This window comes from Chlorocebus sabaeus, chromosome 11, assembly GCF_047675955.1.
Source record: "Chlorocebus sabaeus isolate Y175 chromosome 11, mChlSab1.0.hap1, whole genome shotgun sequence".
NCBI lineage: Eukaryota > Metazoa > Chordata > Mammalia > Primates > Cercopithecidae > Chlorocebus > Chlorocebus sabaeus.
Window position 1 is genome coordinate 120,276,608 of NC_132914.1, and position 15,684 is coordinate 120,292,291.

Below are 15,684 nucleotides of genomic sequence, written 5' to 3' on the forward strand. Positions count from 1 at the left end.
GGCTGATTTAAGCCTCTTCCTCTCTCTCCACTCTCTAGAAATAATTATGGGGTAAGTGGTTCAAGAGGGAATTGAGTGGCCCTTCTGAAGCAGCTCAGAGCAAACAGCCCCCCAGAGAGGCTGGGTTCACCTTCCGTTCTTTTCCCAGCCAAGGCTCCCACAAACCCATGCAACTTCCTCAAGTTCCTCCCAAAAGGTAGCTGGGGCTGCAGGCTCTGCTGGGAGCTCATAGCTACCTCCCCTGACCTGGGTGGAAGGTGGGAGCCCAACAGGCGAAGCCAGGGATGGGAGGTAGAGGCCCTGCCTGCTGAAGCCTCTCCCCAATACCAACAACTCAGTCTGATGCTGTAATTAAGGGGCTGTACAGCAAGAAGCTGGAGGAGGGCAAGCCCCACTGGGTCACAGGGACTGGAGGCACTGATACGCCCAGAGGAGCCAGAGCCAGGCCGACAGCAAGTTCATGATAATTGTGGGAGGCCCAAAGACACCCAGGGACCCAGGGTGCAAGCCTGCAAGCCTTGGCTAGGGAATGATCTGGAGGAAAGCTGCCGGGCTAGGCCATGCCAGGCACTGAGTGTGGACAGGAGGCCAGCAGGAGAGCTGGGATGGAACCTCTACATAGAAAGGACTGCAGCCAGGACCGCAGCAAGTGGGAGCAGTGGTCCCATCTTGGGTCAGCCAGAGGCAGCCAGGTCTTGTGTTCCAGGTTGGTCAGGCACTGAGTAGGGAGACTGGAGGTGTCTCCTAAGCAAGAGTCTCTGGCTCATCAAAGGAGCCTGTCATCCTCAAACTCCTGCGAGTGTCTGTAAGTGAGCCACATGTCTGACACTGCTGTTTTGCAAGCAGTCAGGGTGGTGAGGAAAGCATGGAGCTGGGAACTAGGAGACAGGCCCTGTGCTCCTTGGCAAGAATTTAACATCTCTGGGCCTCATGTGCCTTCCCGTCTGTAGAATGGGGTGTTATGCACTGAATGTCTGTGTCCCTCCAAAAGGCCTGACCCCCAGTGTGATGGCATTTGGAGACGGGGCCTTTGGGTGGTAATCAGGGCTAGATGAGATCATATGGGTGGGGCCCTCACAATGGGACTGGTGTCCTTAGAAGAAAAGGAAGGGTGGAAGATGAGGGATTACTTAATGAGTATGGTGTATTTGAGTGACAGATACCCTACAAGCACCATTTTCCAATCTGTGCATGCAACAAAGTTACAGTTGTATCCTATACATTTACACAAATAAAAAACAGAGGAGAAAAAGAAAAAGAGAAGACACCAGAGCCTGCTCACTTCCTGCCATGTTAGGAAACAGGGAGAAGGTGCCCATGTGCAAGCAAGGAAGAGGGCCCTCACCAGAAACTGCACCTGCCAGGCCTTCATCTGGGACTTCCGGCCCCCAGAACTGTGAGGAAGTATGTTCCTCTACGCCCCCACTTTGTGGTATTTAGTGACGGCAGCCCAGGCAAACTGAAACATAGGGAAACACAGGGATAACGTCTGGGCCAGGGAGATAATGGTGCTGAATGCAAGGGCAAGTGTTCGCGTTATAGGTGGTAGGACACAGTGCCGGAAAGCAATCCAATGCCATGTGCCCATAGTGTGCCCTGTGTGCCTAGCACCGTGCCTAGAGGCCAGGGGTCCAGCACAATTCACACTTACCAGGAAGTTCTGGGACTGTGAAGGCCACAACTCCACCTAACCCACATGTGGTGTCTGTGCGCTGGCGCGACCCACCCTCACCCCATGACCCACCCTTGCCCCACGACCCACCTGTATCATGTACAGCTGGGCAATGCGGTACTCCTCCACGGTCATTGGCAGAGGAATCCGATATTCCTTTATAATCATCTTGGAGTCCAAGCCTTCCCGTCGATGGGGAACTGCAAGTTGGGACTTCTAGGCAAGGTTCCTTAAATAACCATTACAAAATTCACCAAGGACCCCTGGGAGACAGAGAGGACAGAATAGAACAGTCACTTTCTGCAAAGGCTGATGAATACCGTAGCACAGAGGAAAGGCCCGGTCTAGACCTGAGGCTGGAATTCTGGGCTCTGATCAGGCATGATCCAAAGGTGCCACTTCGATTGAGCAGGTTCTCTCCTTTCCAACCTTTTTTTTTCTTGTTTGCTAACAGCTACCAAAAGTACAAGTGAGAGGTTGTGTGTAAGCTCTCTGATCAATAAACAGCCACGGGGAAGTAAAGAATTGTCACTCCATTAGCAAGGGCCAGGGTAAGAACACTGTGCTCTTGTTTTACTCACAATCCTAACAAGCTACAGCATCTATTTCCCTGGTACTGACACAGCGAGTAATGATAGCTGGTCATGGAAAAGCAGGCAGATCAAATAAAACTAAGAAGCACAGACATAAGACATTCACAAGTTAGCGGTCTGAGCCATGCCATTAGGGGCAGATGACATCACTGCATCCCAAGGGGAGACTCTGAGTGATTTAAAGTTTGGTTTCAGTTCAATCCAATAAGAAACATTTACTGGCATCTATTTTATTCCTTCCATTGGGCTATGTCTGCGAAGTAGATGAAACAAGATAAGCAGAGAGTGCACTCATAGTAACCTCTATTTAAGTGACAAAGAATATATTTGATGAAGATTTGCCCCTAAGCAATCACTTTTTTTTTTTTTAAACTGGGCTGGGCGCAATGGCTCACACTTGTAATCCCAACACTTTGGGAGGCCAAGGCAGGCAGATCACTTGAGATTTGGAGTTCAAGATCAGCTGGCCAACATGGTGAAACCCCGTCTCTACTAAAAATACAAAAATTAGCCGTGGGTGGTTGCAGGAGCCTGTGGTCCCAACTACTTGGGAGGCTGAGGGAGAAGAATCACTTGAACCCAGGAGGTGGAGGCTGCAGTGAGCTGAGATCGCACCATTGCACTCCAGCCTGGGGGACAAGAGTGAAACTCCATCTCAAAAAAAAAAAAAAAAAAAAGAAAAGAAAACTTAGTGCTTGGAAGAGGCTCATACTCAGTTATCTGGAAAATGAAATCACGCCTTAAAACCCAAGCCCCAGATGGCTGAAGTTTTGCCATAAATATCATTTGGTCACCTCCAAAGGTCACATACTGTTAACATGAAGCCAAGGGAAGGTTTTCAGGATGGACGATAAATAAATTTTATATTTATTTATTGTTTAAAGACAAGGTCTCATTCTGCACCCAGGCCAGAGTGCAACGGTGCAATCCCAGCTCACTGCAGCCTTGATCTCCTGGGCTCAAGCTATCCTTCCACCTCAGCCTCCAGAGTAGCTGGGACTACAGGTGTACGCCACCCACACCCAGCTAAGGATAGTATTTTAGCAAGATTACTCCAAGGACCGCAGCCAGGGAGGATACACAGTGACAATGGGCAAGACTCCTGCTAAGTGATAAAAGCAAGGGCCTGGCCAGTCAGACGACTTCCCCGGGGTATGGCTCTCTATTGGACATTGGAGCATCACCCAGGTGCTAAAGCATTACTGGGTAGCTAACAAGGTTGAGAAAAACATTTATGAGAACTCTCAGGAATACCAGTAGACAGGGTTGAAAGAAGTTCTTAAATAAGCCACTTAGGGAGAGAGACAGAGAGAGGAAAGGTCTGATAAAGACATCCCTTGTGGTGGCCTAAAACAGTGGCCCCCAGTTGTTTAGTTCACAGCAGGTAGGAACGTCAGCCTGAAGTCCATTCAAATTCTCACATCCATCCTGGCATTATGGGAAGCCAAGGCAGGAGGACTGCTTGAGGCCCAGCAAGCTCAAGACCAGCCTGGGAAACATAGCAAGACCCTCCTCTCTATTAAAAAATAACCCAATTCTCACATCCAGTTGCTTTAAATATAGTCCAAGTGAAGCTCTTTTTTAGCCAATTAGAGCCTAGATACTTTATATACTCCAGAAACTGCACCCAACATCTGCTGGCTGTAGATAAGATAACCCTGGATCCCAGACCCTGACTTCCCCTTGGAGGTCTCTGACCCAGACTCCCCACGGTGCTGCTGAGCAACATCACCCGGACATAGAAATCCCCCTGGGAAGTTTCCTTGCCCTGTTCCCCTCCTTGGGGTGGCTCCGGGCCCTGCTATATCCAGAAGGACTCTTGCTAGGAGGGGCTTCCCCTCTCCTGCAACCTGTCCGCCAACCTTTCTGATCCCTGATGAACCCCAAAGCCCCCCAGAGGCTGTGCTCAAGTGAAAAGAGACCATTGCTGACCTTCTTCAAGGTCAATGGGTCTAGTTAATAGCTCATGGGACCTGCAAGTTTAGGGCTTGAGGCCTTGTGGAGTTCTTCCCCATACTCCCAGACTCAGCTCCACCTGCCTAGGCCCACTTATCTATCCTCAAACCTGGCTGGAAGCTGAGGCCACAGGAGAGAGAAGCAATGGCCCTACAGTCCCCAGGCTGCACTTTATCCTGTGAGGTATGAAACAAGAGCTGGCTCAGCCAAAGTAGCAAGGGACCCAAGTCTGACACCTGGCACCTGGATGGACTTCCAGCTGGCTGGGAGGGTAGCACAGGCACCTAATCTGGGAAACTTACATACACAAAGGAGACACAACTTTATGTTTGAGGGAAGTTGGGGAAAAATAGGGTTGGAGACAGGAAGGGAAAACTGAAGTTCAATGGGGGTTGTTTCTGAAGCTTCTTTACATGGTTCTTCATTGAAGTCCCAGAATCGCCCAACCAGGAAGGCACAGCAGGGGCTTGGTGTCAAGCAGCACCCACCCCGCCTCTGTGGGGCCTCAGGTGGGCTCCTTTATTGTGGCGCAAATGCAGCAACTCAGAGTGTGCAAGTCTCATTTAGTCATCTAAAGAACAGCATGGTCAGACACAGACTCTAAATGTTCTTTAGAAACCTTAGGAGTCTAAGCACTCTGCCCTTTCAGAGTCTTAACCCCTCCAGAGTACATGACCTGCCCTGCTCATCCCCATGCAAATCAGTCCTTTCTCAATCCTCTCAGATTCCAGGCCCACCAGGCACTAGCAAGGCAGAACCCCCTGGGCCAGATTCATTATGTTCCTTAAATGTCTCCATCTCCTCAAATAACAATCAGGGGTGAAATCTCACAGCCTGAGCCAGCACCCAGACACTGGCTTGGGTCTCTGATTTCAGAGGCTCTGTAAGCACATGTCTGGAACAGATACCTAATGATGTTCCCCCACAGACAAGCTGTCAGATGAGCTGTAATTGCACAGGTGCTGTCCACAGCTCCACTGGGATATTTTTGTTTGTTTGTTTGTTTGTTTTTGAGACGGAGTCTCGCTCTGTCGCCCAGGCTGGAGTGCAGTGGCGCAATCTCCACTCACTGCAAGCTCCGCCTCCCAGGTTCATGCCATTCTCCTGCCTCAGCCTCCCATGTGGCTGGGACTACAGACGCCCGCCACCGCGCCTGGCTAATTTTTGTATTTTTAGTAGAGACGGGGTTTCACCGTGTTAGTCAGGATGGTCTCGATCTCCTGACCTCCTGATCCGCCCATCTCGGCCTCCCAAAGTGCTGGGATTACAGGCGTGAGCCACCGCGCCCGGCCTTCCACTGGGATATTTTTGCGTGCAGGCAGAGGGACTGAGACAGAGAGGGAACACGCACCTGGAGGGGCCAGAGGCCCCTTGGAGGCTCCTGGCACCTGGGTGGAGCGGGGCAAAGCTTAGGACTGTGCAGGGGCAGCAGCCACATGGTGGAAGAGCATCATAAAGTGCAAGTGCTCAGGATGCAATTCCATCAACACTGGCTTAGGGAAAAGCAACCGTGTTTCTGCCCGCGAGGAACTAAAGAGCTGTAGAGGTAAGTAAGTAGGTAGAGACATGGATAGGAAGAAGGAAAGAACAAATAAATGGTTCTATATCTTACAGTTAAGTGCACGGGTGACTAATAGGAGAGGACTCAGAACTCTAAGAGTGACACAGAATGTGAGGGGAGGTGACAGTTTGGAGCTTGCTCTGGGATCTGACTACAAAGCCTCACAATGGCTTTACCAGCTGTGTGACCTCCTGGAAAAGCCCTTGTACCTGCTGAGCCTCAGTCTCTCCATATATAAAGTGGGGATAATACTATCTGACTTCTGGAGTTACCATGAGTGTCATGAAAATAAGATAAGTCACTCAGTCCAGAGGGGTCTCAGGAAAGGCTTCATGGAAGGCGGAGCCAGGCTCTCTGAGATCCATGGGATTCTGCTCGGCAGAGCTGAGGGCAGTTGTGAGAAGGACTCAGTCCAGTAAGAAGGAACAGCGTAAGCAAAGGCCCCTGGGCAGGAACGTGGGGCTCCACTGAGTGGCTTTCCACCATGTACGCTGGCATGGCTGGGCTGCATCCTGGGGAGATAAGGTAGGGCTCTCTGAAGCATGAGTTTAGGGACTTAGACATCCTTAAAGTCCTCTAAAAAATAATTACCTGGCTGGGCACAGTGGCTCACACTTATAATCCCAGCACTTTGGGAAACCAAGGCAGGAGGATTGCCTGAGCCCAGGAGTTAAAGACCAGCCTGGGCAATACAGTGAGATCCTGTCTCTTCAAAAAATCATACAATTTAAAAAAATTAGCTGGGCATCGGCAGCAGATGCCTGTAATCCAGACACTTAGGGAGGCTAAGGGCAGAGCTGAGGGTAGGTGTGAGAAGGACTCAATCCAATAAGAAGGAACAGCATGAGCAAAGGCCCCAGGGCAGGAACGTGGGGCTCCATCGAGTGGCCTCCCACCATGCACCTCTGGCATGGCTGGGCGGCATCCTGGGGAGATGAGGTGGGAGGATGGCTTGAGCACAGGAGGTCAGGGCTGCAGTGAGCCATGTTTGCGCTACTGCACTCCAGCCTGAATGACAGAGCAAGGCCTTGTCTCAAAAATAAATAAATAAAATTTTTTAAGAAAGAAAAAATTATCTGATGTTGAAATCCAACTAACCAAAAAGATAAGTCAAAATGAGGTCATAAATGGAGAAATCCTGATGAACATGGCATTGATATTTTTGAAATCATGGCAATTATGTGATTGAATTGAATATCAAAACCTCAACACTGTACACAAATGATAACATAACTAAGACAAATCTGGAGCAGAAGAACAAAGGTGGAAATACAGTTTCCTCAACTTTCATAGCATAGAAGTTGGTTCATGAAGTAGAAAAATTAGTGAGAAATGAACAGGCAGAGAATGGAGGATTTTTAGGGCAATAAAAGTACTCTGTGGGATACTACAATGGTGGACGCATGTCCTCACACGTTTGTCCAAACCCATATAAAGTACAACATCAAGAGTGAGCCCTCATGTTATCTATGGATCTGGGTGATGCCATGTCACTGCAGGCTCATTCATTGTAACAAATAGGGCATACTGGTGTGGGATGCTGAGAGTGGGAGAAGGGGCATATGGGAACTCCGTACTTGCCACTCAATTTTGCTGTGAATCTAAAACAGCTCTTAAAAAAATAAAGTTTAGGTGGCTCACGCCTTAATCCCAGTACTTTGGGAGGCCAAGATAGGTAGATCACTTGAGGTCAGGAGTTTGAGACCAGCCTGGGCAACATGGTAAAACCCCAGCTCTACAAAAAATACAATAGTTAGCCAGGTGTGGTGGAGTGCCTGTAGTCCCAGCTACTTGGGAGGCTGAGGTGGGAGGATCCCTTGAGCCTGGGAGGTGGAGGTTGCAGTGAGCCAAGATTGTGCCACTGCACTCCAGCCTGGGTGACAGAGCGAGACCCTGTCTCAAAAAATAAATAAAGTTTATTATTTAAAAAAATAATGACTTTAACTTTTCAAAAGTTGTTCTCTCAGAAAATAGATTAGAGGTCACCAGGATCTAGGGTTGGAGGAGATGGGAGTAGCTGTTTAATAGTTACAGAGTTTCTATTTGGGTGATAAAAAAGCTTTGGAAGTGGTAGTGGTGATGGTTGCTCAACATTGTGAATATACTCACTGTGATGAAATAGTACACTTAAAAACTGTTAAAATGGCAAAGTTTATGTTATTTATATATATATATACACACACACACACACACTTACCACAATTTAAAAAAATCAATAATATACCAAAACCATTGCATTGTATGCTTTAAATGAGTATATGTATGGTATGTCATTATACTTCAATCAAGCTATTTTCAAAAGTTTTTCTCTTACCTTTAATAGTAGGACTATTATCACTTACAATAAAGAAATCTTTTTCCTCAGGTTAGCAACTCCCATTTCACTTAAGATACATGAAAATTGATACATTTGTCTGGTTAAATTCAAATAACATTAAATTTAATTTTTACTTTAAAAATTCATATAGAACATGATACTTTAAAAAAAAAGATTACTACTCTATATATGTCTGTTTGGATGAAGAGTGTGGAATAAATGTTCACTGAATGCTGGAGAGGGTTCCATCAGGTGGATGGAATTTGTGGGCAACTTTTACCTGCACTTTATTACCTGATGTTTCAAAAGGCAGCAGCTGCAGCATTTGAGTGGTGTGTGTGTAAACAGACAGAGAAGGGCTGGTAGTGTTGTGATTAAAATAAAATAATCAGCTAGACCTTCTGCCACCTCCCAGCTGTGACTGTGGGCAAACTGCTTAATCCTTTGATCTTTCGTTTTGTCTTCTGGGGGTAAGAACCACTCTGCCCACAGACACCCTGGGGTGTCTGTGGATTAAATGAGATGATGCACATGAAGTGCTCAGCCCTTTTCCAACCAGCGTTCAACTACCAGGAGCGAGCAAAAAAGTGGCACTGCTGTCCCTAGCAGGGTCTGGAAGGCGGGTCCCTGAGACACAGGGACTGTGGGCTTCCTGGTAGGGCTGCTTACCCCCAGGTGCAGACAATAAACCCAGACCTGAAGGAGGAGCAGCCCTGCTGTGGTGCTGGCTGGCCTTACAGCAAGACATGGGCCTGCTGGGGTGAGATAGAGTCCTCCTCACTTTCTCCCTGGTTGAGCTGAGGCCAGGGACATGGCAGACCCTCCTCGTATCAGAGCAGTGTGACTTGTGTATCTGTCTCTCCCTGGAGCCCCCTTGGCCCGAAGCTGAACCCTCACTCAGACAATCTCATTACATCCAGTCTGGCTGCCTGGGTGCAAACGAGACAGACACACATTTCATCTCGTCTCTGCTGGAGTTGTGATGGGTTAGACAGAATTATGTTTTACTGCTGTCTACAGGGCATCTTTTGGGGCCTGGCACAGCCAGAGGAAAAAAAGACACATACAGGTCTCCAGAGGCCCTTCAGGGAAGAAGGCCAGGCAAGGGGTCTGGGTGGCTGCCCACATGCACAGCCCACATGGCTCTGCTCCAGGGATGATGGGACTCTTCCCTGGGCTTCAAATGTGGCACCTGGGCCCTGGCCCTTAGAAAAGTCTTCAGGTTCCAGACCCCAGCATTCACAACCCTAGAAAGAACCCCCAGCCCCATGTTCATTGATGTCTTTGAGGAAACACCTAGCCAGACCATGTCAGAGTGGGGCCACTCAGGGTGGCCATGGAACAAGAGACCAGCCGTGGGCAAGGCGCGAGGTACAGGCTGCACCTGGACCAGGGTTCCAGGCACAGGCAGACAAACAAGGAGAGCTATGAGGGATGTCACCCAAAGATTCAAGGGCATGGCTTCCCACCAAGACACAGAGCACCAGCTGGGCCTCCCAGGCTGGAGCCCAGAGATCTTCCTGAACCACCAGGCAGTAGAGGAGAAAAGCAACACAGAAAGTGCTTCAGGTTCATGAGGCAGGGGTGGCCAGGTTGGAGGCATGTGATGAAGATGAATAATGAAGTGGATTATTGGGGTTTGGCCCAGGATGAGGTGGGGTGGACCGAGCAGGGAGGTGGACAGCTCCTTTGAGCAGAGGCCATGAGACACCCTGACTGGGAGGGAAAGCACGAGAATTGAGTTTACAGAACTTAATCTGTTTTTCCGTGATTAGCAGGGGTCTGACGTCACAGATGGAATTTAGGAGTGAGGCTGTGCAAAGTCAAGCGGGGATGGAATCCATCCAAATGCAGTTCAGCTGCATTCTGGCTATTAAATCTGGAAGCTACTCCAAGCCAGGCCAGCGGGAGCTCCGGCTTTTGCAGCAGTGGGAAGCAAGGGAGCCGCCAGCAGGTCTGGGGGCTTGGGACTCAGGAATGCGAGTATCCATAACCTCCTTCTGCCTCCCTTAAGTCCCTTGCCTCTTGCTCTAAGAGAGCTTCCTTCTTCTGCTCTCTGCTTCCCAAACCTACTGGGCCCCAATCAGGATCTGAAACAGGCAATGGTAAAAGCACTTCTCCAGATGCAGCCAGACAAGGCTCCCCAGGCTTCTCCCAACCATCTATGTGTATCCAGGGACCCAAAGCTCTGGATAAATGGGAGGCGGCACAGAGGGGTAAGAGGCTGTTCTTTGTGTCCAGCAACCAGCCCCTACGCCTGGGCTGGGGTTGCGGGAGTGTGTGGCTGCTCTGCAGGTGTGTGTTATGAGGTTAGCACTGATCAGCTGCCTCTCTGTGTCCTGAAGCTGAAAGCAGGAGAAGTCACACACCCACAGAATCATCCAATCCCTGCCCTAGAGTAGTTCTACCTTTATGTGTTAGACACTGGGCTTCCAGCAGAGATTTCTTTTGAAGAAAGAATTTCTGGGCTAAGAAACAAGCAGAGGACCCTGCTGCAGGCCAACCCTCCCTTTACAAATGAGGGGACAAAGGCTCAGGAAACGGGCAGAGAGCTGGGTTGGGAACAAGGACCCTGACTCCCAGCTTCTTCCTCCACCCAGCCACATACCTTCAGGCATTAGAGGAGAAAAGCGACACAGAAAGAGCTTCAGGTTCATGAGGCAGGGGTGACCAGGCTGAAGGGGCAAGGACCAAGGAGACTTTGAGCAGGAGGACACAGCTCCTACCCTGCCCCCCACAGTTTCCTTGACACCTTTAAGTAGGACGTGACTCCTTCCTCTAATGCTGGCCTGGGCAGTGAAGGGGAGTCCCAGAGAGCCTTCAAGCCCTGGGCACTGCTGCAGTTACCCCAAATCCCACAGAAAGTCATGAATCTCACCATTGTACGCCTGGAGTGCCAAGCTGGGGCAACTGCCAAGCCACTGCAGAAGTTGGCCACCAGACCCCACAGCACAGCAGCCACCTGGGGGCACCGTGGGGCTTGCAGTGCTCTGCAGCTCCAGGAGCAGGAGTGGGATGGTAGTTATGAGGCATCTCTATGTAATGCCTCAACCCAAACAACAGCCCCAGGGAAGCAGTGGTGCAGACCACAGAGCAGGCTCCGAGAGGGCGCATCCTGCTTAAGGACTGCGGCAAGGCAAGGGAGCTCTGTTTTTATGACTCCTCCTCCCTGGCTGTGGCTGTCAGCATAGCACCCTCAGTTGGGTGGAAAAGGGCACAGATGTGCATGTGAGGAAATAAGCTTGAAACTCAGAGCCTCCAAGATGATGAGCATGGCATGAAGGAGAATTATCTGGAACTCACCTCCTACCTTGGTCCTCTGGGGACCCTGCTGGTCATGGAGCTACTACCACTACCACACTGGCCTCCAGGGTTGGTGCTCCCCTAATTTAACACTGAGTATGGCTGAAATAAGGCTGGGCCCTTGAACAAAATGCCACAGGAGGCTCAGATGTGACAACAGAAACAAGCCCAGAGGGGACCTTGGCCCCAGCAGTTAGGGTCTAAGCTGTGGCTACAAAATCGTAGGCTGGGGTTTGCTCAGAGGCCTTCCTTTCTCACTCCTGGTCACCTCCTTGAGGCCACCACCATTTCAGCAGCAGCACCCAGACCATCCTCCTATATAAGAAGTGCCGAGGTTTTTCAGGAGGCCATTGGCCTTAGAAATGGCCAGTCCTTTAGGGGTGAAAGCTCCCAGCTTCTGGGGCAGGCAGGAGGGAGGGCCCCCTGAGATGCTTAGAGGCTGGGAGTCCATTGGCAGAGAGCTGGCTGTGCTGCAGGCCCTGTCCCTAAGCAAAACTCAACTTGATCAATTCTCCAGGGAAATCAGAGCTTTCCGGAACCAACCAAGACACCAGAGTTGATAAGAGGCACTGCTGAGATTTTCACCCGGGTTACTCCTGAACTGGTGATAAGCCCTTATGATGACAGAGAAGATACATAATGAGAATACAAAGCCCTGAGTGCTTACTCCTCTGGGCCAGCCTTCAAAACTCTGACAGGACACCCCAGGAGGGCCCAGCTCCTACAGTCTTTCTTCACTGATTCAGTTCCTTCACTATTTCCCACTCCTGATTTTACACCTTCTCTCCATCTTGAGTCTTCTTTACTTTTTTATTATTAATTTTTTTGGAGATGGAGTCTCACTCTTTGCCCAGGCTAGATAGAGCACAGTGGTGCAATCCTAGCTAACTGCAGCCTCCAGCTCCCGGGCTCAAGTGATTTTCCTGCCTCAGCCTCCTAAGTAGCTGGGACCACAGGCATGTGTACCATGTCTGGCTCCACTCTTCTTTGTTTCCTCAAATTCCCATCATCAAATGGACTGACCCACTGCACCAATCCACTAGCTGCTGTTGCAATGCATGGATGTCTCTGCTCCCATTGAAGGCCAACTCTCTGTCACTGGGGTCCAAGCCCTTTTGTCATTTCTCCCAAAATGCTCCCCTCTCTTGTCTCCCTAACAGACCTCCCCATTCACCATCAGCATTCAAACATGCAAGTTATAGCTCCCATATCTGCAAAAACAAAACAAGACCCCACAGCCCCCCTCACTCCATCTCCTTGGCACCATCCCGCTTCCTTGATCCCCTTTATAGCAAATCCTCCTCAAGCTTAGCTATACTTGCTGTTTCCACTGTCTCACCTCCCGATCTCTTTCCAACACACTTTGACCACCCCCACTCCACTGAAACCATATTGGTCAAGGTCACAAATGACCTCCACGTGGCTAAGTCGGCAGACAATTCTCATCAAATTCTGTCTTTCCTTAATTCCTGCATTTAACATAAATGGATTGAATGTTGGCTGCAGATGCCTCCCCATGGCTTGTGAGCAGGTGGGCACAGTCCCGGGATTGAGTTTTTCCCTGGATAAGGTTCTCCTCTTTACTCGGCCAACATACCTCTCAATAAACTTCCACTTGGAGCCCACCATGTGCAAGATTCCAGCACTGAGGCTCTCAGCCAACTTATTCGGGTGCTTGTTAGTTATCAGCTGCAAATAATGAATTTTTGTTGTTCCAAAACAACAGCTGGAATGGTGCAGCCTGCAAGGAGCGCTGTGGGGCCAACCTCAAGTCCAGAGAGGCACAAATGCCATGCTGGAGTCTCATGCCAGTGTCCCTAGTCCTGCCTCCTTAAGCCCACCCTATGCATGGTACCAAAGGTGCACTAGCCCACCACTCTGAGCCCCCGTGGCTCCTTCTGCAATAGCTACAGCTGAGCGGGGTGCAGACCCAGCCTTCCCTGGGTGTCGCAGCGACGGTGTCACAGTCCTTTAGCTCAGAGAAATTGCCCACAGCTCCCTGTGCTGCCTAAGACAGGGTTTCCCGAACTTGCCACATTACAACAGTCAACTGGAGTTGACTCCTTAAAGACACAAATGCTAGAGCAGGTGAACAGTCAGAGACTTAGTCCCCACCCTGACCCTGGCCCCCCATTCTTCATGCATCCTGTGAGGAGGAGGGTGTAGGAGAAAATACACAGTCTGCCCAGTCCTGCCTTTCCTGAAGGCATTCCTAGTGTGAACAGTCCCCTCTTGTAAATGGTGCCAGGGTCTCATCAGACCCCATACCCCAACAGCCCCCACTCTCTGGTGGGCACATCTGGCAACCAGACTCTTCTGCTTGGTCCTTGGTTTATGAATCTGGCCCATGGTTTTACACACTTGGGCCCTATTAATACATTGTAAGTGACTTAATCCTCACAACTCCCCGGAGTTAGATGTAGTGACCCCACTTATTTAAGTATTTTATTGCAATATAATTCACATGCCATGTAATTCACCCCTTTAAAGTAGTTTTTAGTATACTCACAGAGTATACTTACAGAGGAAAATTACAGAACATTTTCCTCACCCAAAGAGAAAGCCCGTTTCTCATTAAGCTCATTAAGCAGTCATTTCCCATTACCCCAGCCCCTGGCACCAACTAAGCTGCTTTTTGTTTTGATGGATTTGCCTGTTCTGGACATTTCTTATTGGTGGAGTCATACGATATGTGCTTTCTGTGTCTGGGCTTTTTCACTTGGCATCATGTTTTTGAGGTTCATGTTTTAGCATTGCGAGAACTTCATTGCTTTTTATGACTGAATAATTCTGTGCTGCAAGGCCCCATTTTTATAACTAAGGAGACCCAGGGCTTTGTGTCATTACGGCACCTTGCCCCCATTACTCAGTAAGTGGTGGAGTCAGGTGTATCTTACTGTACAGCCAGGATAGTAAATAGCTTAAGAATTGAACCATCATCGGCCGGGCGCGGTGGCTCAAGCCTGTAATCCCAGCACTTTGGGAGGCCGAGACGGGCGGATCACGAGGTCAGGAGATCGAGACCATCCTGGCTAACACAGTGAAACCCCGTCTCTACTAAAAAATACAAAAAACTAGCCGGGCGAGGTGGCGGGCGCCTGTAGTCCCAGCTACTCAGGAGGCTGAGACAGGAGAATGGTGTAAATCCGGGAGGCGGAGCTTGCAGTTAGCCGAGATCCGGTCACTGCACTCCAGCCTGGGCGACAGAGCGAGACTCTGCCTCAAAAAAAAAAAAAAAAAAAAAAAGAATTGAACCATCATCTTCTATACTTAAATCGATTTATATACATATGCATCCCTAGCATTGATAGTAGCATTTTATGACTTACAAATGCTTCTAGCCTTTTTATTCTTGCTTATTCCGAATGATCTCCCAAGGTGGAAAAGGTAACGATGCTCCCATCTTTGGAAGAAATGAAAGCCCCCACAATTTAAGTGATATATTCCAGGCTAGAGCTATGTATTGATGCGTGAACGGTGGCTGCACCTGGCTCTGGATACAACACAAGCTAACAGAGCTGCTTTAATGCTTTTTAATAAAGATGCATGATTTAGAGAAACAATTTTTGGTTTTTTCTTTCAGAATATTTTGTAGTAAGTACAAATCTTCTGGCTGAGGGAAAACCCCACTTAAACTTCATCAGAGAGTGGTTACTTGTTTTTATTCTAATGTTCTTAAATGATCTAGGAAATAAAGGTTAATATCTCTTTCAAAATACAGGCTTCTTGGTTCCAGCCCAAAACAGCTGCATTGCAAAGGGAAAGACCTGGGAATAAGAATTTTTAACAAGTCCCCTAGGTGGCTTGGATCAACGGAAACATTTGCCTAGAAGCCAAAGCTCCACAGTCTGGCAAATATAGTCTTTAATATTGTCATCTCAACGCCAACCCCCTCTTTCAGTAAGAATTCTAGTCACTCTGAACTCTATGGACCTAACAAATGTTCATTAAGTGCCTCTTAGGGGCCAGGTTCTATGATGGGTGCTAAGGATACAGGGGACAAAGACAGAGGCCTCAGGGAGCCTCCAGGCTCCAGGGGAGATAGACATCACATGAGTTATCAAAACCTAATGAGAAAAAAAGGGTGGGGGGAACGTGATGGGAAATACTATTCAGCCTCAAAAAGAGACAGAATTGCCGGGCGCGGTGGCTCAAGCCTGTAATCCCAGCACTTTGGGAGGCCGAGATGGGCGGATCACGAGGTCAGGAGATCGAGACCATCCTGGCGAACACGGTGAAACCCCGTCTCTACTAAAAATACAAAAAATTAGCTGGGCGAGGT

General features: G+C 49.2%; 1 protein-coding gene across 12 annotated transcripts in view; it reads right to left on the minus strand.

The window, feature by feature from the left end:
* PITPNM2 (phosphatidylinositol transfer protein membrane associated 2) overlaps window positions 1–15,684 on the minus strand; it is a 170,773-nt gene that overhangs the window by 50,076 nt on the left and 105,013 nt on the right. For all 12 annotated transcript variants that reach the window (XR_005239428.2, XM_037995512.2, XM_073021191.1 and 9 more), the window contains one exon: window positions 1,763–1,935. Coding sequence is in view for 11 of the 12 variants with exons in the window: in XM_037995512.2 (XP_037851440.1) it covers window positions 1,763–1,840 (78 nt within the window). In the remaining variant the exon portion in view is untranslated. The remainder of the gene's footprint in view (window positions 1–1,762; window positions 1,936–15,684) is intronic.